A 26271-nucleotide genomic window follows, 5' to 3' on the forward strand; every position below is an offset into this window, starting at 1 on the left:
AGTCCTGTGCTTAGGCACAGAGGCAGGGGAGGTGTGGGTTTCTCAAGTGGGCGCTAGTCCAGGGTACCACTTCAGCCAGGCCCTTAACACCAAGCCCCGTATCTCCCCTCCTTCAAAGCATCCCAGGCCCTTTTCTTCTAGTCCATCTTCAGAAGAGATCCAGAAGCAGTTTGACTGGAGCAAAAAGTTCAAAATACCTAAGAAATGCCACTGTTGAGACAGCTGGGGACCCTGCAAAGCCCAGGGGGCTCCAGGTCACCAGAGAGCAGAGAGAGAGCAGCACCTGGAGGCTGGAGACTACCAGAGCCTGTGCAGGTGCGCGGCGAGCACCAGGCTGCAGAGAGCCGGCAGGAGTGGTGTCAGCTGCCAGGCGAGCTGAAGTTTGGCCACTATGAGGCCAGTGGGAGTAGGGTTGGGTCCTAGATCTTAATGACCCGGAACAGACTCTATAGGGCCAGGCCCAGGAAGGGGCGGCCCCAGTCTCTGACCATAGGGTGGATGGTCACCTTTACTGGCCACTCTACCAGTAGACGTTGCCTGTCATGGGGTTTCAAAGAGAAGGATGAGGTTCTTGGGAACATGCTTTACAAATGGCCAGGTCTCTGTGCCCTTCTCTCTCTTTCAGGGTTTTCAGCCTCACAACCTCTCTCACCTTTGGCTAAAGGCCAACTGATTCTTCCCAAACACAAGGACAGCCTCCTGCAGGGAGCAGAGGGACCCAAGCCCATGCTGCTCCACGACCTATGGCCTCTGCTCTAGCACGAGACAGATAAGCCACCTGGAGACGCTGCCCGTTGGGCAGGCTGGCTTGGTGGATAGGTTCAGAGGAGCAGCTGCTGAGCCCTCAGGACTCACAGCCTGCCTGTGCTGTGTTTGCCCCCTAAGAACAACTGGTCGGCGACGGGCACAGATTCAGAGACCCCCAAGAATGCAGACTCCACTAAAGCATCTCCACCCGACAGAGAAGTCCCAGTCCAGGATGAAGGGCACGGCACCATTCAGTCCAGGCCGCAGTGTGACAGGCCCCCTTCCCAGGGCTCCCACTGCGCAGTCCTGACGTGCACACACCCACTGTGCTCATGCAGGCACACGCCCCCCCCCCACATGCATGCACACGTTTATGGGCACGCGCATACATGCACGCGCGCACACACACACGCAGCGCCAACCAAAGCCCAGCCCACACCTGCCACCTGCCTGGGGCCTGATGGGAGTTTCCAGAATCTCACCAGTACAAGGCTCACTCTGAGGTGATGAAATCAAGTTCTCCTCTATTGTTTGCCCAGAACTGCAGGGAACAAACCCGTCATGTTGTTACAACAACAAAAATGCTCAGGCCAAAATGAGGCATCGCAATTAAAGGCTCCATCATTTCAAGCAATTAAAATAAACGCTTTATTTGAAAACTAATTAATTCTAGCTACATATTTTTCCCATGACAATATCCTATGATTACTTGATTTATGACATCTAATTATTCTTTATTAATCTAATTGAGAATAATCGCATTATCCTATCTCCCCTGGCACCGGGCCGCCCGGAGCGGAGGCCGCAGCCCCTTGCGTAAGGCCGATGTGTGATACCGGCCACCGCCTCCTTTCCCTGTTCTATCACTTGTCTCTTCCTCCCGGAGGGCAAAGGAACATGAAACTTAATCCATCGAGCACAACTTCGTATTCTGCCTGCTCTTCGAGATGTCAAAGTGAGACACATTCTTTTAAAAATTAAAAAGAAAGACAATCTGACACAATTTGCACAACTCTGACAGCCTTTCCAACCGATGCTACACATGCCCCCCAAAAGCCCTACAGGCTCTCAGCCCACAGATGGACAATGATTGCATTCTCCCGATGTTCCCTCAGCAGCAGCAGCCTGGTAGGCCTCAGGATTATCCCCACAGGAAAGGGACCCTAGCCTTCCCCAGGGAGCAATGCGCAGCCAGAGCTACACCTGGCACTCACCCTCCCACCAAGGCCACATGCCTCAGGCAGGCCCAGCAGCCACAGGGACCCCAGGATGCCCTCATGGCAGAGGCAGGAACTCAAGCACAAACGACCAAATGCTGGTGGAGACCTGCCACAGCCCATGGGGGCTGTACAGTCAGACACAACCCATGCAATTCGAGTGGCAGAGGAGGCAGGGCTAGTGGAGGGGCTGGTGCTCAGAGGCCACAGGTCCCTAACTGATATTCTTGGGCTGCTCGGAGATTCACATCTCTTTGTGCCCCACAGCTGGACCCAAGAACAGGTCACAGGTCTGCCCCGGCACCTTCCCTGCACTCAATCAGTCATGGAGCCCTTTCCTTTTACTGCACCAGGACCACTGTTCCCTGAAGAAGCCTAGAAATCAAGAAAGAGCACCAGAAGCTAGCCAAGGCGGGAGAGCCACCACCCAGAGATGCCAGATACTGCTTCTGCCTACCTGGTCCTGCTTCACTAACTGTGTGCATGGGAGAGGGCAAGAACAGGCAGCACGGGATTCTGGAAGGACCCCGAGCCCCACATGGGTGCCAGACAAGGGCACAGAACCAGCTCCTGCAGCCCTACGAGGTACCTGAACATTCCGTAACCAGCACAGACTTAGGGAGGTGCCACTTTCTATCAGGATGAATGCCCTGATTGGCCTTCCCCACCAAAAGAAACAAAAGAAACAAAAATGCTGATAAAATTTAAACAACTTCAGTACGTCACTTGGTTGGTTTTTAAAAAGTCTGGAACCTTCAGAGGCCAAATGCTACATGAAAATCAAACCTAATGAGGTCTGTGGAGCCTGCAGTTGGCTCCTGCCCTGAGGTCATTTGCTGTACTGGTGACCTGGAGTTTCAGTTCTCAAGGCCTCTGGGCCAACAAAAGATAAAACTTAGGACCCTCCCAAGGTAGGTAATCTTAAAGAAGCATCCCCATAAAGAAGAGACCCCACAGGGTTGTATGCTCAGTGCTAGACTGAACCAGAACTAAAGATGCACCCAAAAATGCCAGAATAAAGCCAGCCCTCAGGTTTCTGACCTAATTCACACCAGCTTGAGAGGTCCCCAAAACTTCAGTCTGTGAAGTCTATTGGGAAGGAGCTCACCTTCAACTCATGCCTCAATGAATTCACAGATTCATTGAGTGAATCTCAATGAAATGCAGGTTCGTAGTCAAAACTCATAAAAACAAACAAGGAAACATGGCACCATGAGTGAGATCCATCAGAAACAACAGGAAGCAGAACTAGACCCCTCCAAAGCAAAGCATTCAGGTATATAAAGTAAGACTGCTTAATGGTTTTAAAGAAATAAAATGAGGGAACTGAAACTACAAGTAGAGAACAAGCGACTATAAAAATCACCAACTCAGATTTGAAAAAGTACCCAACTGGGTGAAAGGCTATTGGGAAACAGACGATTTGCACAGTGCCAAGGTATTACTCTACAGATTATTTACTAATCACAAAAGGAAAAGGTTCTTTTACAATGGAGATATCTGGCTGTTACCACCTTCACCATCTGATCAAAACTGGCACCGCCAATAGTAAACAAACTGACTTCACTTATCTCCTGAGGTGATGCAAGAAGACACGGCGCCATCCTGGTACATCTGTGCCAACAGCATGCAGGATATAATCAGACACATGCACATTATGGGATACTGGACTAGAAAACTAGCTCAGATTTACAAAAAATGTCAAGGTCAAGAAAAATAACAATAGCAAAATGCAGACTAAGTAAGAGACTAAATAGGCATCAAAGGGGATCACAGGGGAAAGCATGCACAGAGGACATGTTTGAAACAATTGAGGAAATCTGAATGTGGACTACAGATAATATGGAATTACTATTAATTTTCTCAAGAAAGATAATGGCATTTTATGTAAAAAAATGTCCTTATTGCTAGTCTACAGTATTTTGGGGGTGAAATGTCATGATGTCTGCAATATATTTTCAAATGCTTCAGAAAAAAATTCTCTTTATCTCTATCTACATGCAAGTATATAGGCAGAGAGGTAAATCAAATGTAGTAAAATGCTAACAACTGGTGAACATAGGAGGAAAATACATAGGTATTCATTATACTATACTTGTAACTTTTCTGTAGGTTTAAATATGTAAAAGCATGCTAGGGGAGGGGGAAGACAAACCCACACTGGACTCATATCCAGCATAAAGAACACACACATCAACACAATAATAGAAGCAAACACCAAAAAGAAAAATGAGCAAAAGACTTGAATAGACATTTCACAAGAAACATAAGTGGCCAATAACATATGAAAGGATGTTTAACCTAATTAATAATCTTGGAAATGCCTGTCAAAACCACAGTGTGATATAATTACACTCCTAGCAGATTAGCAAAATATTAAACAGTCTGTCAAATGTTGACCAAGATGTGGGACAACTGGAATCCCCTACAGTGCTAAAGGGAGCATAAACTGAAACAATCACTTTGGAAAACAATCTGGGACTATTTTGCACACCTTATGACCCAGTAACCCCACTCTTAGATAAATATCCTAAAAAAATATTCACACATGTACACAGAGATTTGTACAAGAATGTTGATAATAGTATTGTACATAATAACAAAAACTAGAAACAACCCAAATGACCATTAACTACAGAATGGGATAAATTTGGTACATCTATACAACAGAACACACCACAAAATTAAAAACGAATGAACTCCAAGCTTACACGCATGAAGCTCAAAACCATAACTCCCATCAAGAGGCCTTAAAGAAGTAAAAACAAGGCTACAAAATGACAACAACAAAAATGAGGCTACAGATAGGGAGAACATATTCACAACAGTATATCTAATAAAGGACTTGGCCGGCCCGGTAGCTCAGGCGGTTAGAGCTCCGTGCTCCTAACTCTGAAGGCTGCCAGTTCGATTCCCACATTGGCCAGTGGGCTCTCAACCACAAGGTTGCCAGTTCAATTCCTCGAGTCCCGCGAGGGATGGTGGGCTCCGCCCCCTGCAACTAAGATTGAACACGGCACCTTGAGCTGAGCTGCCACTGAGCTCCCAGATGGCCAGATGGTTCAGTTGGTTGAAGCGCGTCCTCTCAACCACAAGGTTGCCGGGTTCGACTCCTGCAAGTGATGGTGGGCTGTGCCCCCTGCAACTAGCAACGGCAACTGGACCTGGAGCTGAGCTGCGCCCTCTACAACTAAGACTGAAAGGACAACAACTTGACTTGGAAAAAAGTCCTGGAAGTACACACTGTTCCCCAATAAAATCCTGTTCCCCTTCCCCAACAAAGTCTTTTAAGAAAAATAAAAAATAAAAAAGTAAAGAACTCATACTCAGAATATTAAAAAGTCAAGAAACAAAAAAAAGTTAAAATGGCTCGAAAAGGGTAAAATTAGAGATGGACAGTTATATCAGGCACATGGAAACAATAAGAAAGCAGAGGTTGAAAAACTGATACCTACAAAGTTGGATTCTAGCCAAAAAGCATTTTATTTGACAAAGCCAAACACTTTCTAATACTAAAAGCTGAAATTCACAATGAATATATACCAGTTCTGAGTATCTATGTACTATTTAATAAATAACAGAATATTACCTTTATAGAGCAGAAACTATAGGAGATACAATGAGTCACAGAAAAAACTCACTAATAGTTGGAGAACACGATGTACCACTCCTAGTACAGGTCAGATCCAGGAGACATAATAAGTAAGGAGACAGAAGACTCAGCAGGGCAGATATTATGGCTCTATATGGAACTTTACACTCTGATAACAGACTACACTTTTTCTCAAGTGTACATGAACATGTGTAAAAATTGATTGTATACTGAGTCACAAGAAAACATCAGTAAATTCTATAAATAAGAAATATAATAAAAAATATTCTATGACTATTGTGTAATTAAGCCAGAAATTAACAAAATAAAAACCAAATGTTGAACTATGGTGTACACCTGAAACTGATATAATGTTGTATGTCAGCTATATTTTCTCCAATAAATAGAAAAATTTTAACAACACCATCATACAGTAGATATATTTTTTAATAAAAAATCTATTTTAAAAAACAAAATATCCTTTCAACTAAAAATTTAAAACCATTTATTAAATGACTTTTAGGTAAAAGGGGAAATACTTAAACCACAAATTTTTTAAATGGCAATGAAAAACACCACATACCAGAATTCATGAGATATAATTAAAGCTTTGATCAGAAGGAAAGTAGAGACCAATATCACTTATGACTATCACACAAACAGGCCGGCCCAGTGGCTCAGGCGGTTGGAGCACAGTGCTCCTAACGCCTAGTTGCTGGTTCGATTCTCACATGAGCCAGTGAGCTGCGCTCTCTACAGCTAAGATTGTGAACAACAGCTCTCCCTGGGGCTGGGCTGCCGTGGGCCTCCATGAACGGCAGGTGGCCAGCGTGAGTGGCCAGCAGCCAGCGTGAGCTGTTGTGTGCTGCTGTGGGGCTACCGTGAGCTGTGAGTAGCCAACCGATGACTGTGAGCAGCCGACCAACGACCGGAGGCCGACTGCCTCAGCCAGGGGAGCGCAAAGCTCATAACACCAGCATGGGCCAGGGGGCTGTGTCCTACACAACTAGACTGAGAAACAATGGCTTGAACCGGAGTGGGGGTGGGGGAGGCGGAAGAAAGGGGGAAAATATCACACAAACATAGTAAATAAAATATTAGTAAACAGAATACAACATCAAATTAAGAAATTAAGAAAATAATACATGATGGCCAAATGGAATTTATCCTAGGAATACAAGGTTGGCTCAAAATTAGTAAATCCATGAATGTTACATGCTGAATTAATAGCTCTGTTGAGAAAAGTCATGTAATTATCTCCACAGATGCTGAAAAAGCCTTTGATGACATTCAATATCCATTTTTTATTAACACAGTGAAGCATACAGAAACCAATGGGTTTCTTAAAAATGATACAATACATGCACACATAAACCCTCCTTAGTTCTAAAAGCAATACATTGCTTTATGAAGAAATATTGGAGATATCTCCACTAAGATCAGAATACCCATTGTCTACATTACTATTCAACATTGTACTGGAGGTTTAAGCCAATTCAGTTAACCAAGAAAAATCAATTAGAGGCATATGAATTGGAAAAGAAGAATTTAAACTATTTTCTAGATGACATGATGGTATACATAAGAGCCTCAGATAATCAATGATAAAACAGATTCAAACATTTTTTAAAAATTCACATGGTAGCAAGAAATAAAACAAAAAGAGCTCAATAACATCCATAAATACAAATAATAACCTGTTAAGAGAAAATTCCATATACAATACCAACTAAGAAAATAAACATTAAAAAATAATTTTTTAAACTTTTGCATGTTAAGAGAGATAAATGTCTAGTATCTGTAAAATACATAGAACTTTTCAAAGTCAAGGAAAGACTAAAGGCCAAATGGAAAAATGGGCAAAAGACATAGAAAATTCAAAAAAAAATACACGGGGGCGGCTGGATGGCTCAGTTAGTTAGAGCGCGAGCTCTTAACAACAGGGCTGCCGGTTCGATTCCCACATGGGCCAGTGAGCTGCACCCTCCACAACTAGATTGACAACAACGAGCTGCCCTTGAGCTGCCAGTGGGGGTCCAGAAGGCTCAGTTGGTTGGAGCATGAGCTCTCAACAAGGTTGCTGGTTCAATTCCCACATGGGATGGTGGGCTGCACCCCCTGAAACTAAAGACTGAAAACGGCGACTGGACTTGGAGCTGAGCTGCGCCTTCCACAACTAGATTGAAGGACAATGACTTGGAGCTGATGGGCCCTGGAAAAACACAATGTTCCCCAATATTCCCCAATTTTAAAAAATATGTATATATGAAAATGGCCCTTAAACATATGAAAAAATGCTTAACCTCACTCATGGAGAAATGTAAATTAAAACTACATTAAGAGGCTTCTGGCTCTGGGAGGCTTCTAGTTCTGGCCGGGATGAAATAAGCTCACTATCGCCTCTCTCTCTGGCTAACTGTGACTAATGTCTGGCTGATTGTGACTAATGGACAAGATATAAAAAAACAATTACTTGAAAACTCTGAAAAGTGAACAATAGCAGACAGATTTTGGAGGCGAGCAAAAACTTGAAGAAGTGACCTGTACCAGGACAAGTTTCCTGTTTTTATGTCTTGCAACATTGCCTTGAGAGTAGGTCCAGGTTGCAAAGCTGCAAGGCAGTGGTGGCTAAAAGTTAGATAGAAACCCCTAACTTCTGTAAAGAGAAAAAGTCTAAAGGATGTGAGAGGAAATCCCTGATGGTTTGTTTTTCTCTTCTTGTTCAGTGCTGCCCTGGGGATAAGCCCTAGACAGGGAGCTGTGTGGAATTAAGTGACTCTGAGGGAAACACCCGTCTTTCTGGCCAGAGTAACCAAGGGAAGGGGACCCTGCAGCATGGGTGTGTGTGGGAGGGTGGGGGGAGAACTGCAGAGAGGAGAGAGATAAAGAAAAAGGTCCCTTAATTCTGTGAACGAACGCACAAAAGTCCCAGGCTCATTCCTGAGCTGCATATGCCTGGGACAGGCCCAAAGCACCACCTACTTTAAGAACTGGACTAATATTTAAACCACCGCCTATGTCTCAGACTGACCCTGGAGTGGGTGATGTGTGGGGCAGACCCAAAGTAGCATCTCAAAACCTTTGAAAATTGAAATGAGATAGCCAGAGCCCACAGAGGGCAAGACAAGACTTGTGTTGCAAAGCTAACTGGGCTGACTGCCTGCTAACAAAAAACTCAATATTCTCCAGAGGACCCAACATAATACTCAATCCAGGACATGTCTAGGATACAATACAAAATTATTTAACATACCAAGAACCAGGAAATGAGACCAATTCTCAAGGGAAAAAACAACTTACAGATGCCAACCTCGAGATGATTCAGATGTTGGAAATATCAGATAAGGATTTTAAAGCAGCTTTATGATTATACTCCATGAAGCAAAGGTAAATACACTTGAAATGAATGGAAGAAAAGTTCTCAGCAGAGAAATAAAAAAAAAAAAATTTTATAAAGGACATTTCAGAACTTAATTACTTGAATAATGCCTGAAATTTCACAAATTTGGGCGAAGACAAAAATTTATACGTTCAAGACCTCAAATGAATCGTTAAGTAGGGTAAAACCACACTCAAACACATAATTAAACTGTTGGAAAATAATTTTAAAATAATTTTAAAATATACACAAGGAAATAATAATTTGAATGAGAGTGGATTTCTCATCAGAAACCATGAAAGCCAGAAGACAGTGGAACATCTTTAAAGCACTGAAAGAAAAGAACTGTATAGCCAGCAAATGATCCTTTGGGAATGTAGGCAAAATAAAGATAATTTCTTGCCAGCAGATGTGCTCTAAAAGAAATACTAAAGGAGGCCCTACAGCTCAAAAGAAATGATAATCAGAAAGAAATGTGGAACTTCAAGGTGGTGGAGGAAGGGAAATGGTAAATATTCAGGCAAATATAAAAAAGTTTTCACCTCTTAAGTGAACATGTATACTGTTAAAATTAGAACACTGTCTGGTGGGTTTTTCAATATAACAGCTATCACATGAAGGCGGAGGGTAAGGGGACCCATATGGTTGCAAGGCTTCCATATTTTACTTGAAATGAAAAAAACATTAACTCTGAGAAGACTGTGAAAGGTTATGTACTGTAATCCCTAGGACAAACACTAAAAACATAATATATAATACAGAGAGATATAGTCAAAAAGCCAATAGAAAAATTTAAACAGAGTATTTGAAAATATCCAAATAATCCAAAAGAAGGCAAAAAAAAGGGGGGATGAAAGAACGGAAAACCAGAGGAGAAAGAGAAAAACAACAAAATGGTAGACCAAAATAGAACCACATCAATGATTACAATAAATATAAATGCTCTCAACATGTTATAGACCCAACAATTATAAGCTATTGAAAAAAACAATAAGTATAAGTTATCTAGAAGAAACCCCCACATTAATTTAAAAACAGATAAAAAGTAAAAAGATGAAAGAGACATACAAACAATAAAAGAAAGCTGGAGTGGATATATTAATATCAGAAAAAGTAGACCTTAGAACAAAGAGTATTATCAGGGATAAAAAGGATACATAAAGATAAAAGGCATCAATTCATCAAGAAGACATAAAAGTCCTAAGCATATATTATTCTAACAACAGAACTTCAAAATGCATGAAGGAAAAACTGATGGAACTAAAAGCAGAAATAAACAAACACGTAATCATAACCAGAGACGTAAACTCCTTAGTAACTGATTGAGCAAGTGGCCAGAAAGTCCCACAGGAGCCCTAATACTGTCCACCTACTTGACCTAGGTAACATTATGAAAACACTCCACACAACAGAAAAACATTCTTCTCAAATGCACATGGAACACCCAGCAAGACAGATCATATCCTGGTCATAAAACAAACATTTAAAAAAATGAAGAAGAACCAAAAGCATACAAAGTATGTTCTCTAACTTATGGAATTAACCTGGAAATCAGTAACAGAAAGATAACTAAAACATCTCAAAATATTTGGAAAATAAGCACCATACTTTTAAATAACCAATGGGTTATTTTAAATGGTCAAAGAGGAAGTCCTAAGAGAAATTAGAAAATATGTTAAATTGAATAAAAATGAAAAACAAAATATCAAAACTTGTAGCATGTAGCTAAAGTGGGGCATAGAGGAAATTTTATAGCATTGCATGACTACATTAGAAAAGAAGAAAGGTCTCAAAATCAACAACCTAGCTTCCACATTAAGAAACTAGAAGAAGAGGAGTAAAAGAAGCCCAAAGCAAACCAAAGGAAGGAAATAAGGTTAGAGTAGAAATAAGTGAAATAGAGAATAGTAACATAATAATCAACAAAACTAGAGATTGGTTCCTTAAAAAGATCAATAAATTTGATAAATCTCGCTAGACTGACAACCAAAAAACGCGAGAATAAACTATAATAATGAAAGAAGTCATCACTACAGAGACCACAAACACTAAAAGGATGGTAAAGAAATACTATAAACAACCCAATGCACATAAACTCGACAACATAGATGAAATGGAATTGAAGACCGCGGACTATTAGAATGGCTAAAATAAAGACGAAAAAAAAACTAACAAAACCAAGTGCTTGCCAGAATGTGGAGCAACTGGAATTCTTATACACTGTTGGTGAGAATGCAAAATGGTACAAACATTCTGGAAAACAGTTGGGCAATTTCTTATAAAATGAAATATATACGTATCATATTGCCCAACAACCCTACCCCTAGATATTTATTCTAGAGAAGTGAAAACTTAGGAGCAAACAAAAGCCTGTATATGGATGCTTATAGCAGTTCTACTGTGTTCATATCGCCCAAAATGGGAAATAACCCAAATGACATCCATGAGTGAATGGAACACCCTTGAGCAATAAAAATGGACAAACTATTGATAAATGCAACAACGTGATGAATTTCCAGAGAATTACGGTGAGAAAAAGGCTACATACTATGTGAGCCTAGTTACACGGCCTTCTGGAAAAGGTAAAACTAGGCAGAGAGCGCTGATGGCTGGTTGTCAGGGACCAAGGGGCAGCAGGAAGAAGGTTCTGAGCTAATGGAGCAGTTTCTGTATTTGGATCGTGGAGGTGCAGGTGTAGGGATGTTAAGACTCATTGTAAGTACATTTCACAAGAATCATAATCGTACTAATAATAGATATTCATGAGTTCATACTGATACAAAGAAATGATTGAAGAAATAAGTAAGTGGGGGAGAGTAGACAAATCTCTCACACAGAATTCCAAATATTGTATGTACATGCTCCATCCTCCAGGAGGCAGAACCCTCACCCCTGATGTGTGCGCTGCATGTAGTCTCTTCCTTCCTAAGAGGGCAATCCGGAAGGGGATGGGGTGGGGGGCTGGGGAGAAGAGCAACTTTACAGTGGAGAAGCCTGACAACCACTACCTCAGCCAGGGGATCAAGGTCAAAATCCACAGCGACGTCATGTTGACAGCATATACCAGTGACATAAGATGTCACTGATCTTTGAGGTCTGGTTCCCAGAAACCCACAACCCCAACCTAATCATGAGAAAAACATGTGACAAATCCCAGCTCAGGAACATTCTACAAAAGACCTGAGTAGTACCCCTCAAAATTGTCCAGGCGATAAAAACAAGGTAAGTCTAAGAAACTGTGACAGTCCAGAGGAGATGAAGCCGTGACGACTAAATGCAATGTGGTGTCCTGAATGGGATTCTAGATAAGAAAAGGGACATTAGGTAAAAACTCAAGAAACTAAAGCATGGACTTGAGTCAGTAACAATGTATCTATGTTGTTTCATTACTGCGACAACTGAACCATGCTAAGGTAAGATATTATAAAGGAACAGACCTCAGACACGCTTCTGTGTACCAGGTAACACACCGGGCCGCTGCTCTCTTGGCCATTTTCGGGGGGGGGGCTATTTTACAAATGAAATATATTGTACAATATTTTTGTGCTATTTTTTCTCTCACTACAGGTAATGGTATTTAACTTACCACTAATGTTATTATGAAATCCCAGTTTTCTGCTTAGATTCTTTTGGTCTTAGGGTCGAATTCTAATTCTAATCAAGGTGACTTTAAACAGATTTAATGCCAGTTTTTAAGTGCTTCTCCCATTTAACATAATTCACCATCCTATTTTTGCCCTAATATAAACAGATTTAAGTTCATCAGTAGTTCCCACAATACAAAGTAGTCACTATTCAGTTATGCAAATTTATGGGTGACTTTTCCCATCATCACCATCATCATCCTTACTTCCAGAAGTAGAGCAGCATGCCAGGGCAAAGCAAAACGCTTATCCAACAATAATGTTCTCCACCAGCCTGACTTACTCATTCTCTCTTTGAAGTAGCACAACCATTCTAGTGGGAAGATTCTGCATTGGCAGGTCCCAGGTCGGCGGGAACAGAGGCCCACCCCCTCTACACCTTCCAGGCCACAGCCGGAACCTGAAAGATGCTCTGTGCAGGCTGGTCCTGGCCAGGCCTCATTGCTCTCCCACCTTCCCGATCAAGACAGACCACGGCAAGGCGCAGAATCCCAGGAAGGCCCCTGCCTTCAGCAGTGAAGGCCTTAGCAGGCGACCTCATTTTCCCAGACGGCCGCTTGAAGCCATACCACAGATTCAGCGGCCTGCAGTCCAGGCCAGGTCCCTGGGAAACTTCCCAGGGCTGCAGCTTCACATCAGGAAATGGAGGTCTGACCACAGCCCCCACTGTGTTTGAGATGCAGGGAGATCCAGTGGAGTCAGCAGGTGCATTTACAAGGCATCAGCAAGCAGCCTGTGCCTTAGGACGACCCTTCTCTAGGTCATCGCCTCTCAGTCACTAGGACCCCTGGGGTCAGTGTCCTGTCCATGATGTTGGTTTACTGACCAAGATGGAGGTGGGGGCAGTCCTGTGAATACACTTGGGCCCCCAAGGAATGGTCCTACCAGAAATCAGGCGCCTTGCAGAGGCCAGACCTATCCATGACAGCTTCGGAAAAGCTGTGGCCAGATGAGGGAAAGGAAGAGAAGAAGGAACAGTTTGCTGGGACAGTAAGATCTGATCCTGCTACCTGCAGCTCCGGGCCACAAAGAACTGGACATGCTCCCAGGCCAAAGAAACATACTGCACCTCCCTGCTTGGGCCCAGTCTGGGAAGGACCTGGGCCGGTGGGCTGGCCAGCAACAGCCCCAGCCTGGCCTGAGCTCGGAGGCGGGTTTGCCCAGAGTAACTCAAACTTTCACAAAGAAACCATTTCTGGAATGGGGCTCCGTTGGCGAGTCGGAGTCAAAGGCGCACTTCATAGCTCCTTTCCAAACCCCGTGCATTGTCAGGGCCCTTGCCCCTTTGAAGCCTCGGTGAGTGATTGAAGCATCTACTTTCTGAGGGGCAGATAGCACGGGCCGGTAATCTGACTCTAAGCCCCGGGATAAAGGTAGTTTGTTTCCTCTCAGCCCGTCTGTCAACACCTCCTCAGTAATTAGCCCTAATTATTACCAAGGGCCAGCCTCCCATTCGGTTATTAAATCAGAAATAGTATCGTGGCCGGGCATCTGTCAACGCCCGGCTGGCGACCTTGGATTCATTGAATCCTCTGTCAGTATCCATGGCTTCAAAGATGCAGATCCTGGGGAGGGTTCCGGGGATACAGCTTGGCCAGCCCAGCATGAGAGGGCGCGAGGGAGGGAGAGAGGGAGGGAAGGAGGCCAATGCCCCAGCCCTGCACCCCTCAGGCCTGGGAACCCAGCAGGGAGGCAGGAGCCAGGCACTGTCCCCACTCCGGCCTCCCCCACAGCAGCAAGTACACACCCCAACCATCGCTATTCCCAGCTCCTTGGGGGATTGATAGAACTGTGTGTGTGGGGGGGGTGGGTGTGGGGGATGATAAGGCACGCCCTCAACAGCCCTTCTTGTACAGGATCAGAGGCTGGTCCCAGGCCTGCCTGCTTCTGGCACAGCCACCTTCCAGGAGCAGCAGGCAGTGGCCTCGCCTCAGCTGATGGAGCTGACGAGGCAAGGCCCTGTGCTGGCCGTTTCGTGAGCACACAGAGAAAACACCCACGCCCCGCTGTCAGGAGCCCCCTCTGAGTCTCGTGTACAGCAGCCTGGGCACTCCTGCTGGCAGGGCATCTCCCTGTGAGCCGGCAAGTCCCCAAAGGGGGGGAGGTGGCTGTAGACCTGGATTCTGTGGTGGAGCCGAGTGTCGGACCCCTGAAGGCCAAGGGAAGGACAACCATCCATGTCTGTCCTCGGCCTGAAGCCTCTCCTTCCATCCAAGAGAAGCGAGTCCGTAACTTCGAGATCTGCTGCTGCTGTGAAGTTCAGCCACCCCCTCCAGTTAAGATTCACTGCCTCAGGCAGGAGCGGGCGCTGACCTCACCTCCCCGGGGCAGTGTCCGGGACCCTCTGAGCTGGCTGCCGGATTCCTGGGAAGCCGCAGGGAGGCTCCTGGCCTGCAGTGAGCCAGGCTTTGAACCACAGTGCCTGGACGCTCACCCCATCGGATCTATAAGCACCCCTTCCAGATGGGCTCCTCAGGGTTTGGGGGACAGAGTAATGGAGGCCAAGTTATAGCCGCATCTCCCAGGACCAGGCTCCTCTGCGAGTGCAGGGCAGAGGTGAGCAGAGCCCTTCCACCAGCCCCCCACGGCCTGTCCTTTTCCCCTGCCTACCTCATCATAGCCAAAGCACTGGCAGGGCCAGGCAGGGCTGGGGCAGCAAGCGTGAGCCTTGGGGAGACAAAGGCATGGTGATATCTGACAGCGTCAAGGCTGGAGGTACGAGGTATGAAGTCTGCCCTAACCCAGCAGGGGCTTCCCTCAAGTCACACACTTCTCCTGGGGACTGGGAAACAGGCCTCCCCTGTCAGGCTGAGAGGAAATGCTAGGGTGAGGGGCTGCTGGGTTACTGTGGCAGGCAGGATGGGAGGGCAGGGCCTCTCCATGAACAGGCATCTCAAGCAGCAGCTGAAGACATCCGTCACCCCCAGGAGCAGGTCCAAGGAGCCCTGTGAGATGGCAGGAAGGAAGCCCAACTGAGGGGTGTTTTCAGCCAGCCTGCCCCAGGCACTTACTGGCAGGGGTGGGAACCTGGCCAGAACGGGCTGCCAGCCTTTTTGTCCCTGGTGAACACACGGAAAAGCTCGTTGTTTTACAGGAAGCACCAGTGTTGGCCTCTGGGGCCCACTTCTTCCAGCAGGTCTGGTCCACGGCAGCCAGAGCCCGGTGCTAACAGTGCCCAGACAACTCAGACGAGAACAGCACAGCCCAAAGAGGAATAAAGTGAGCTCAGGGCTCCCGCCATCCTGGAGAACATGCTCGGCCCAGCAGTCCACTGAGAAAATGCCCCAGGGCGAGGCCTGACCACTGCTGGAGCCAGGAGACAGTCATGCTGCATTCCACTGTACCATCCTCTCCACTGCTGTGTTTGTGATAAAGCGTGTTTTAAAAACTAGCCAAGACAATTTGCAGAACAAGCGTCAGGGCGGTGTTTCCCGACCCGCTAATAAAGGCTCACCATAGAGCTAAATAATTAGTGGGGCATAGAGCAGCCCAGAGCCAGGCATGAATGAGACAGCACCATGGACAGGTGCAGCCGGCACGGCACCTGGCACCTGAGGCTGACAAGTCTCTGCCGTGTGGCAAAAGGTGAAATGGGGTCCTCTATCAGTCAGGATAGAAGAGGTCATGCTGTGGAAAACACAAGCGCCCAAACTCAGCAGCTTCACACATTCATTTCCTACTCTTACTACACGTCCAGTGCAGGTGGGTAGAGGGACCCTGTTCTTCACAGGCTCTTTGAAGCCAACAGCGGACCCCTCTGTATACCTTGCTATTAGATTCCACAATCAATGTAAAAGGCAAAACATTAAGACTTGGGAATATATGGTAATGTCTGTAAACCCTCAAGTAGGGAAAGATGTCTTGAGTAAGAAAGAGTTCTGCATACAGAACAACTGGGCCCTTCCTGCTCCGAGGGCCTGGAAAGGCTCTGCACACGGGCAATCAATGACACTAAGAAAGTGCTCACGACAGTACTGCCCCAAAAATAAAAAACAAAGAAATCCACCTTGGGCAGTATTATGGCCTAAACTGTGTTCCCCTGAAAAACATTCAGATGTTGAAGCTAATCCCCAGAACCTCAGAATGTCACTATATTTGGAGATAGAGCTTTTAAAGAGGTAAGGTTAAATGAGGTCATATGGGTGGGTCCTAATCCAGTAAGACTGGTGTCCTCCTAAGAGGAGATCAGCATACAGACAGGCACAGAGGGACGACCATGTGAGGACACAGGGAGAAGACGGCCATCACAAGCCAGGAGAGGCCTCAGGAGAAACTAGCCCTGTAGAGACCTTGGTAGCAGACTTCCAGCCTCCGGAGCTGTGAGAAAATACATTCTTGAGTTGAAGCCAGGCAGCCCTAGTAAAGGCACAGACATCTCTCCAGGGAACGGATGCAGTGCGCCCCCACTGCCCTGATGGCTGCACTGTTGAGTCATGCTGAGTGGATGCTTGCTCTTCTCCAGGCTGAGCGCCTCACCCCACCCCACGGAAGGATTACACGCTCTCATCCGTCGAACTCACGTGTGGCTCAGTGGCTTCTCCGGCCACTGTAACAGAAGGGGAATGACACGTATCACTTATGGTGCAATGGTTATTCCCCTGCCTGTGGTTGCGGAGAAACATGTCGAGTGGGGTTCCTGTTGGCATGGGTCCCTAACGGGCTACAAAGGGCAGTGGGTGCCCAAATTGATCTGTGACAGACGGGTGCTTGAGATGCTGGAGTTTTGTTATTGCAGCACAATCTGGCACCTCCTTACTCGTACAATGAGGTAACAGCTCTATTCACCTCGCTCCTTACTGCCGGGACTTTGGGCTACTTCTCGTGTTGCTGTTAATGCAGTGAGGCTCACGGCAGTCACAAGGCTCAGGCGGCTGCACTGGTGCTATCCAACCCTCCCACTGCCCTCTAAGCATGAACTATTCTAACAGCTCCGAGAGGTTGGAGGACACCAAGGACCCTCAGCTTGCAGGTGGAGAATGTGTGACCAAGTCCATGCTCTGAAGCCCCCACTGCAGAACGAGCAACGACCGTCTGCACGCAGGGAAGTGGTCAGAGTCAGCGTGCCTACAAATGTCATGTGGCTGAACTGTAGTATTTGATACTCCCACCAACGGCATGAAAAAGTCTGTTTCTCTACACCTTCGGCAATTCTGGGACTTACAGGCAGGAAAAGAATTCACCCTGTAGTTCTTTAAAGATATTTTTAAATGTTGAAATTTTTAATCCATCTGGAGTACAGGGTGGCATGAAGAGTGAGGCAGGTATCTGTTTTTACTATTTTCCAGATGGCTAACCAGTTGTTCCAACTTTTACTGAATAATCCATTTTTCCCTCATTAATTTGAAACAACACTTCTAGCATGAACTAATTCCTTATTCAATTGGCTTCATCCCAAATTTCTCTATTCTCCTGTTTATCCATCACACCTATTTCCAAGCACCTTCATTGTTGCAGCTTTACAAAATGTTCAATATTTCATAGGACCTTTTCCTCAATATTTCCGGTGTTAAAATTTTCCTTGGAGACAGGTACTTAAAAAACCCTCCCAGAGTGCCCACTGTGTCCTATCTCTAGGAAATAAAATCTGGGGGTATTTCCAAGGGAAGTGAGGGCCAGACATAATGATCTGGAAGGCAGGTCCCAGCACTTCAGCCCTTCCCTGAGTCCACTCAGCAAACGCTGCCAGACTGTGCCACTCCCAGAAGCACTCTCCTCCAGGTCACCCGCCTGTGTGTGGAGAGCTAGGAGTGGAGAATGACTCGAGCCTCCTCTCCTGGCCTTCTTGTGTTCCTGCTCCCCTGCAGTGGGGAAGCAGCTAGGACATGGCATCTGCCCAAAGGCAGGGCACAACAGTGGCTGGAGACGAAGCTGTCATTTTGCAACACCATATACACTGTGTCCAAGGCCAGGCCAGAACCCTCCCATCCTCTCTTGATTCCACCCTCACGGGCACCCAGGAATGGGCAACCTTGCTATTACCATTGCCATTACCACCAGGCCCTACCCTCCTTTCCTTTCTTTTGTGGTGAGAGCCCAACCACAACAGAACCCATTCTCCAAATTAAAAAGCAGGTCATCTGGCCTCTTCCCAAATGCCCTCAGGCCTGCCTTGATTGATCTGGCTTTCAGGAGAAGTATCGTGTTTCCCCGGAAATAAGACCTAGCCAGACCATCAGCTTATTAAAATAAGACCCGGTCTTATATAATTAACATAAGACCGGGTCTTATATTAATTTTTGCTCCAAAAGACACATTAGAGCTGATGGTACAGCGAGGTCTTATTTCCGGTGAAACATGGTATGTCAGACTATAACCCAAGCCCTCTGGCGCTGCCTGGGGCCCAAGGGAGGAAAGACTCTCCTCCCCCTCACACACACACACACACACACACACACACACACACACACACACACAGGACAGGGGTTTGGAGGGGAAAATGGCGATCTTGAGCTGAAGGAATTCACACCAGGTCCACTAAATAAATGGAGACAGGAAAGGCTGCCTGTGCAGAGGCCAGCAATATAGTGGGGGTGTCAACTGGGCTGTCTGTCTCCGAACGTGGCTCTAGATTCTACTACCAGAGCCGTCTTGCCAGATCAAATGAGGGTCCTTCTGGTGTTGCCAATGAGACTAGACCCACAGGCAGGCCAGGCCACAGCTGACTTAGGGAGGTTGTGGGGAGACTTGTGCCTGCACGAGGAGGCCCTGGACCTGGGCAGCACTAATGTGACCCCATAGAAGCACCGGGCTGGGCTAGCACGTCGAGATTTTCCACATCTGATCAGAATCAAGGCTGCACACTGATTTCTTCTGTCAGCTTGTTTTGCTTTTAGGGTTATATCAGCTTCCCACCTATTTCCAAGATTTACAACTGTTATACTTACAAAGGTATTTGGGCCTAAAAATAATTCACGCATAAAACCATCTGAACCCAGAGCCTTTTTAGTGAGTTACTAAATAAAATAATCCCAACAGTGTCTATTTTACTTAAAAATTTTTACCAGATGTTTGCCTTTTCATTTTCCTAAACTAACTAGTTTTAGTTGCAGTTCACTTTTCCACTTATTTTTTCTTCCTACTTTCCAGGAAGGTGCTCTTTTGTTTCCACGATTTTAAAACTGAAAGGGGCTTGAAATTCTTGCCTAACCACCCGAGTAGGTGCACTGCACCAATCCTGTGTTAACTTTGGCTTGAGGGAGCTTCAGCTCAGCTGTCATTAGAAAACCTATCCTTGTGCATGCAGAACAGGTCTTTCTTCATTCCAATCCTCTGGCCCCCGAGGCCTCACAGACCAGGTCTGCTGCCTGCTCCTCACTTCACCTCTCGCTCTCAGCTCTCGGAAGTCAGTTTTCAAGGACACACTCCATCTGCCAAGCCTCCCACTCCTCCCCATTCAACCCAACTCCTTCAACCAGGTCCTTGGATTCTCAAAGCCCCCACTGGAAACCACACCTGCAACTCTGACCTGGGGTGCTCGCAGCTGGGACATACATAGCCTGCTCCTGACGGAACAGGCAGTGCTTGTCAAGCACTCTGCTTGTCAGCAGCCACACCACAAGCTCAGCCATGGATCCAACACCTTTAATGAGCACCGACTGTGTACCAGGGACACAAAGCTAAGACAAAGCCCCCTGCCCTAGAGGCTGACAGTCTACCCAGATACCAGTCATGTGCAATGTTGGGGTTTCAGTGCTGAATAAGCAATGTGTAAGAGTGGGCAGGAGGCTGAATGGCAGAAAGTGGGAGGGCAGCACGGGCTAAGGCATGAGAAGTAAAAATCCATGCCATTTTCTGAAGGAAATCAGGTGTGACTAGAATATTTACAGAAGGGGGAAATGCAGTTGAGACTGCAAGTGGGCCTGCATCCCACCTTCCTGTACTGAGCCTTCCCAGCTGGACAGGGCTACTAATAAACCCACAGGGAAGCATCTCTCTCTGCCAAGATACCATTCCACTCAAACTCCACAATGAAAGTGGCCAGTTCTACCATGCAGCTTCCTTAAATTTCAGACCAGAAGACAGAGGTCATAGGGAGCAGAGATGGGGGAGGGGACCAAAGCACAGACCATCCAGGGGTCAGATCCAAACAGGGCTGGCATGGCAGACCCAGTCCAGTAGCAGCCAGCATTGAAAGGGGGTTTTCTGTGTGCATGTGTGTGGGGTTTATGACAACGATGCAAATGTCTGATGGGGACTGGTCTACAGAACTCTTCCAACTAGTAGGCACAAGCCCAGGTGAGATGGTACTCCCTGTGCAGCAGTGGGGACACTGCAGAGCCCAGCGGGAGTGGGAGGATGAAGGGCACAGGGCAGAGGCCTATAGTCCACTGTGGTGGGGGAAGGGGCGGATGAATAGAGTTTGTACTCAGGCAAGGTAGAGCCCAAACAAGTACACCTGCTGCCCAGCAACAGGGCAGGTTGACAGAACACCTGGCAGCACTGCCAAGAGTCATCTGGCAATGCCACTGTGTCCTGATGGGGGGCCATGGGGCTCCTTGGCTGTGCAGACCACTTCATCACAAGGAGCACTGCTGCACCTGCCTGTGCCCTGTTCAGAATCCAGGGTTGCAGGGTGAAGAACAGGAGAAAATGGTGGCTCTCGTGGTGTATGTGGCAGGTCCACTGCACTCTGTGTGCTACTTAAGGATGCCTCCTGGTCTCCCTCTGTTTCAGAAACCTCCTCCTCTGTCTTTTGGGGTTCTGGACCCTCTGGGTGAGCTGGATCTGGTTTCTGGGCAGGGGAACTGGCAGATTCTGAAAGTTCAGGGACAGGTTTGGGGGCCACCTCCTCTGGCTGGGAGGAGGCTGGCCCCATTGGCCCAGGAGCGGTGTTGCATGCAGAACTGGACAAGGCAGGGGGCTCCATGGACTCAGGGCTGCTCTCCTTGACTAGCTGGTGCTCAGGCAGAGCATTTCTGGATGTAGGGTTGGAAACAGAAACAGCAGGGGTGTCCAGAGTGGCTGGGATAGGCCTAGAGGGAGCACCCATGTTGAGTGCCAAGGCCTCTAAGAACCTAGCTAAGTACTGCCTCACCACAGGCAGCTGTGGGGCCACTGGTGGCTGGCTCGAGGCTGGGGGCAGGGGGCAGGGCACGGCAGCATGGTACTCAGCAAGATTGTTTGGGTCTTGAATAACCTCCTCAAGATCTTGGCAAAAGAGCTCATAATCGTCGGGCAAGGGTAGCTCCCCTTCGAGGTAGGGGGCTGCCCACGCCCGAGCTGGGCCTGTCAGTCGCCCGAGGATCTCACAGATACGGCTGAGGTGGTCCTGATAGTGCTCGAAGCGGAAAGACATGTAATCGCCCAGCTGGGCCAAAAAGCGGTCCAGCAGCCATGGGGAGCCATCAAAGGCGCCTGGGTCCGAGCCTGGCACCCAGTGGAAGTCCACCCTGAGGGGCCGTGGGCCAGGCATGCGCACAGTACGGGGATCCCTTTCTGTGGGCTCACCACTGGGAGCACCACTTGCCGTGCTCTTCTGCTCCATGGTCATGCGCACACACACAGGGTCCCCACAGCAGGGTCGCTCAATCCAGGGATCCACTAGAGGGGCATATGCAGCCCCAGGAGAGACCCAGTCCATCTGCTGCCAAGGGTGCGCATTGGCGTAATTGGCTGCTGCCCGGATGGGATTGCGAGGGCCCTGCCGCCGGCGCTGGCCACGAGGCATGATGCAGAGAGGGGCTGCCACACCAAGTACACCAACTAAGAGAAGGAAGGGAAGAAGGGAGGAAGAGATGACATGGGGGAGGGTGGTCAGAAGTTACACTCAGGACACAATAGGACAGAGATGGGCTGGAGAAAGGTGTGGCAAACCCAGGTGTTCCAGGCAAGTCCTGAGGGTCAGGGGAGCTGCCAGCTGCCGCCTCAGGAGAGCTGAGAAGAGTTGATGGGACTGTCAGACGCAGGTCACCATCCGAGGCAATCTGTCCAAAAACAAGGTGGGGAAGAGCGGAAACTAGGCCCAACCATCACCATCGGGCTGCAGGACACAACAGGCAGGCAAACCCTAGGTAACCCATTAGAGCTCTGAGTGGAAGGAGGGTCTGGGAGGTCCGAGAAGGCGGGCAAATGCCACATGTGATGTTTCAAGGGCAAGGTGTGATGGCAGATGCTGTTAGTCCCAGGAGAAAGAAAGGGGGCCACATCAGAACCACCTGGGCTTCCTTGGACAGCCTGGCTATCAGGGAATTTCAGTAGGAGAATGACAACAACTTGTTAACGAGTGCTCTATCCACACCAAACACTGACCCCCCACCCCCACCCTCCATGAGACTGGTACTCTTACGATTCTCAAGGTAGTGAATGAAGTCACTTGTCTGTGGCCACACACCAACCAGTAAGTTGCAGAGGCGGCTGAACCTGGTTCTAGAAACCAAAACACTTAACCACCCACTTCTCCAAGCCAGTTATAAACTACCCTTCACAGTCCAGAAGAGTCTCCTAGCTGTCCCAAACACTGTAACTGTTAAGTACACAGACGGTGTCCTAAAATTATTTGACATCACAGCACCAGGAGCATAGCAGATGCTACCTACGTGCCTGACAGAAGCCCGGAGCCCCACTATTCTCTGTGCCCTCCAGCCTTCCCCGATGCTTTCCAGACTCACCTCCCCAGAGTACTGTCTGCAGGCAATGCCACTCCCACCCCGAACACCACCTCCCTGCCAACAGCCTGGTATCTGTTCCCCTGAGTTTAATCCCACTTGCTGCATCTTCTCTCATCTCCCCAAAGTCACTCCTGCAAATGGCCTGGAGAACAACGATCACCAACCCTGAGCAGCACAAAGAGCCCCGAAGTGGAAAAGAAGACTGCAACCATCGGCGGGTCGTTCTTTTCTAGTGCAAGGAGCCCTCTCCCAGGGGCTCTCACTGCCCAGCCTGACAGTAGCCACCTCCCCAGTCTCTCTGCAAAGGGAGGTCCATTCATGGCATCCATAGAACTCTGCTTCACCCCTCCTTTTGCAATTTTCCAAACAACCCCTGCACTCATACCTCAATGCTCCATCTACTCACACCTAGGGGCACCACAGCCTATACACACTTATGTGTTTATCTACCCATCAGAGTGAGTTCCTCCAGGGAGGCACAGCTCTACTGGTCTTTCTGCCCAGCATCTTCCAGGGTGGCATGCACTACTCAAAGCTGACAGGGCCACAAGAACCTACCTCCACCACCCAAGCATTCTGGAAGCTCTCAGATACATCCCCGGGGTGGGGGGAGGGTCTTCTATCTGAAAACCCTTCCCATCCTAACACAAGTAAAGAATATTGTATTCATGTCTTGCCCCTTGGGCCACTGCTGCTAGGGCCTGCCAGCAGCAGTGGCCCAAGGAGCAGGACATGAATACAAGCCACTCCAAGTCCAGTCTAGTCCCTCACCAAGCTCTGAAAAGCAATAACCACATCCCAGCTCCTACCACCAATCTGAGGTTAGGTGACTACAAAGGCCACATGCCATACCCAAGAGCCAATGCACTACCTGGATCTCTGACCTCCCTTTCTCCCAGTCCCCATCTCCCACCCCCACTCAGAACCCTGCCCACTCATCAGCATGCCTGTGCCCCGTGCAGCCTCAGGGAGAAGCCTCCTTTGCGCCTGCTTGGGCCTGACTCGTGAGAGAACCTTGGCTCTCCCACGCCTATCGGTCAGTTGGTCTCTCTCCTTTCCCTCCCCATCCCTGCCTGGCAGTACCTGGGCCCTTCTCTTGGACTGGACAGAGCTCTCTATCAAGGAACAGGTACTATGGCGCACGAGCACTTGTCTCCGCAAAGCCAAAGGCAGGACCTGGAACGCTGGAGCGTTCTCTGCTCCGAGGAGACCTAGGGGGCCCAGAGTAGAATAACTTGCCCAAAGCCTCCTAGCAAGGGCCTCCACTTCAGCGCAGACCACTGCACCATCCCTCCCGCCACCGCCATGCAGGAAACCGCGGGGATACGAGCGCAAAAGACGCCCCGCAGTAAGCAGCCGACCCACCTGCGGCTCTGCGAGGAGCCCCCGAAGAGGGTCCACGGGTCTACGGCCGAAGACCTTGCGGACGCGTCTCCCTCCAAGGGCGAGAGTCCAAATGCCACCTAGGAAGTGAGAACAAGAGCGGCCGCCGTGAGGCTGGGTGCGGGCGCGAGCTCCGGCAACGGCGGGAGCTACCCAAAACTGACTACAGGCGCACCGCCAGCCCCCGGCGCGGGCGGATACGCGAGGCCGAAGGGCCAAGACAGCGGGGACCCCGTCAGAAGTCTCCGGGCGCCTCTCCGCGGACGGGGAGCTGGGGAGGGGCGTAGGGCGGGGTCCCACCGCCGGGTGCCAGGGTTCTCGCCGCCCCACTGACCCTCGGGCCGAAGACAGCGACTCCGGCTCCGAGCAGCGCGGCGCTCACCGCCCGACAGCGTCGCGCAGCCACACCCCCTGCGAGCACACGGCCGCCCCGTACGTCCCCGCGCCGGCTCTCGGCCCGCCCCACAGCGGCCTCCCATCCGGGCCGCGCCTGCGCCGCACGCTGCGGGGCCCCAGCCGCGCACGCGCCCCCGCGTTCTGCCAGCGCGGCAGCGCGGCGCGAGGGGTGACGGGAGCGCGCTCAGCTCCGTCCGGCGCCAAGTGCCTGGAGCGCCGACCGGGCTGCGTGCGCAGGCGCTGGGCGGCCCGAGCGGGGGGTGTCGCGCGGGCGGACGGGGAGCGCGCTGCGCGGGAGGACCGACTTCGCTGGTGGGAGGGCTCGCGGCGCCCACCTGGCTCCCGTGGAGACGGAGGTGCTGAGCCACCCCAGCCCGGGGTGCTGCTCTCGCGTCAGCTGCGCACTGCGGCTGCCGGCCTCAGGGAGGCTGTGGGCGTCGAGGGCCTGCAGCGCTTCCCCGGAAAGTGTCTCGCCACTCAGAGCCCGAGCCCCAAACCCGGTTAGGCTCTGGTTCCAAAACCCTGCAGCCCAGAGCGAGGCGGCCGCGCAGGGCTGTCTCCGGGGACCCCGCTCCGGGAGGCCGGCGGGCGGGGCCGGCGGGTTTCTCGTGCGAGTGGTGCGGCTCTCCCCCCGCGAGGACAAGGAGGGCGGGCGGCCAAGGCCAGGCCTGCCGCCCGGAGGGGCTGCCGTCCGGACCCACAGGCCTGGGGGAGCCGGCGGAGGATGAGGGCGAGCGCCCCTCTGTGCTCGCGGTGCGGGGGCGCCGGGCCTCGGCCCGGGACCTACTGGCCCGTGGGCCAAGGACCTGGGAGTCCCTGCGGCTCCGGGCAGCCGAATTCACCGGAAAAGGATGTTTCTCAAGGCGAACACTCACGTAGCTCGCCAGCTCCCTTTCTGCCCCGGTCTAGTGACTCCTTTCATGAAAAGATCTCTGAAATGTTATCTGAATTTACACACACACTCACTCTCTTTGATCTTTGAAACGCGAATCAAAGATCACATTGTACCTTCACCGAGTCTGGGGGGCTTTCAGCCACCTCCGCCAAAAATAATAAAAGTGGCACCCCGCCAGGAAACGCCTCCTTGAAGTGTGAATGAAACTTGTATTTTTCGGTTGTATCTTTCCTAATTGACCTGATCATTTAAACTTCCTGCCTCCAAGGAGAGGGGGAGCTGCCGACGATCTGGCTCTTACCTCCGGGCTGGTCCGCAGAGCACGGACAGCAGACCCAGGCCACCAGAAAGTGCCTTTTTTGGGTCCACGTTGCATGTTTTCATTCAGGCCATCTTCTAAGCATAGATTTT

The 26271-nt window shown here is 49.0% G+C and overlaps 2 protein-coding genes across 7 annotated transcripts in view; both read right to left on the reverse strand.

The window, feature by feature from the left end:
* GNB1L (G protein subunit beta 1 like) overlaps positions 1–25020 on the reverse strand; it is a 55191-nt gene extending 30171 nt beyond the window's left edge. Inside the window, exons 1-2 of one of the 2 annotated variants that reach the window (XM_081037913.1) lie at positions 24952–25020; positions 24552–24649 (exon numbers count right to left, since the gene is read on the reverse strand). The gene's annotated coding sequence lies outside the window, so the exon portion shown is untranslated. The other variant, XM_081037912.1, reaches the window with a different exon arrangement.
* Positions 19507–25001, reverse strand: RTL10 (retrotransposon Gag like 10). 5 transcript variants are annotated; one of them, XM_081037909.1, is made up of 5 exons: positions 24904–24965; positions 24552–24649; positions 24270–24397; positions 22393–22502; positions 19668–22281 (listed from the first exon to the last, which is right to left on the reverse strand). In XM_081037909.1, the coding sequence occupies exon 5, from the start codon at positions 22244–22246 to the stop codon at positions 21029–21031; it is 1218 nt and encodes a 405-aa protein (XP_080894035.1). In that variant the 5' UTR covers positions 22247–22281; positions 22393–22502; positions 24270–24397; positions 24552–24649; positions 24904–24965; the 3' UTR covers positions 19668–21028. The 5 variants fall into 5 exon arrangements, with proteins under 5 accessions (XP_080894033.1, XP_080894035.1, XP_080894036.1 ...); XM_081037907.1 differs by lacking the exon at positions 24270–24397 and having other exon boundaries at positions 19507–22281; positions 24904–25001; XM_081037910.1 differs by having other exon boundaries at positions 19668–22502; positions 24904–24980.
* Positions 25021–26271: the final 1251 nt, after the last annotated feature.

Source organism: Rhinolophus hipposideros (assembly GCF_964194185.1).
Source record: "Rhinolophus hipposideros genome assembly, chromosome: 24".
Lineage (NCBI taxonomy): Eukaryota > Metazoa > Chordata > Mammalia > Chiroptera > Rhinolophidae > Rhinolophus > Rhinolophus hipposideros.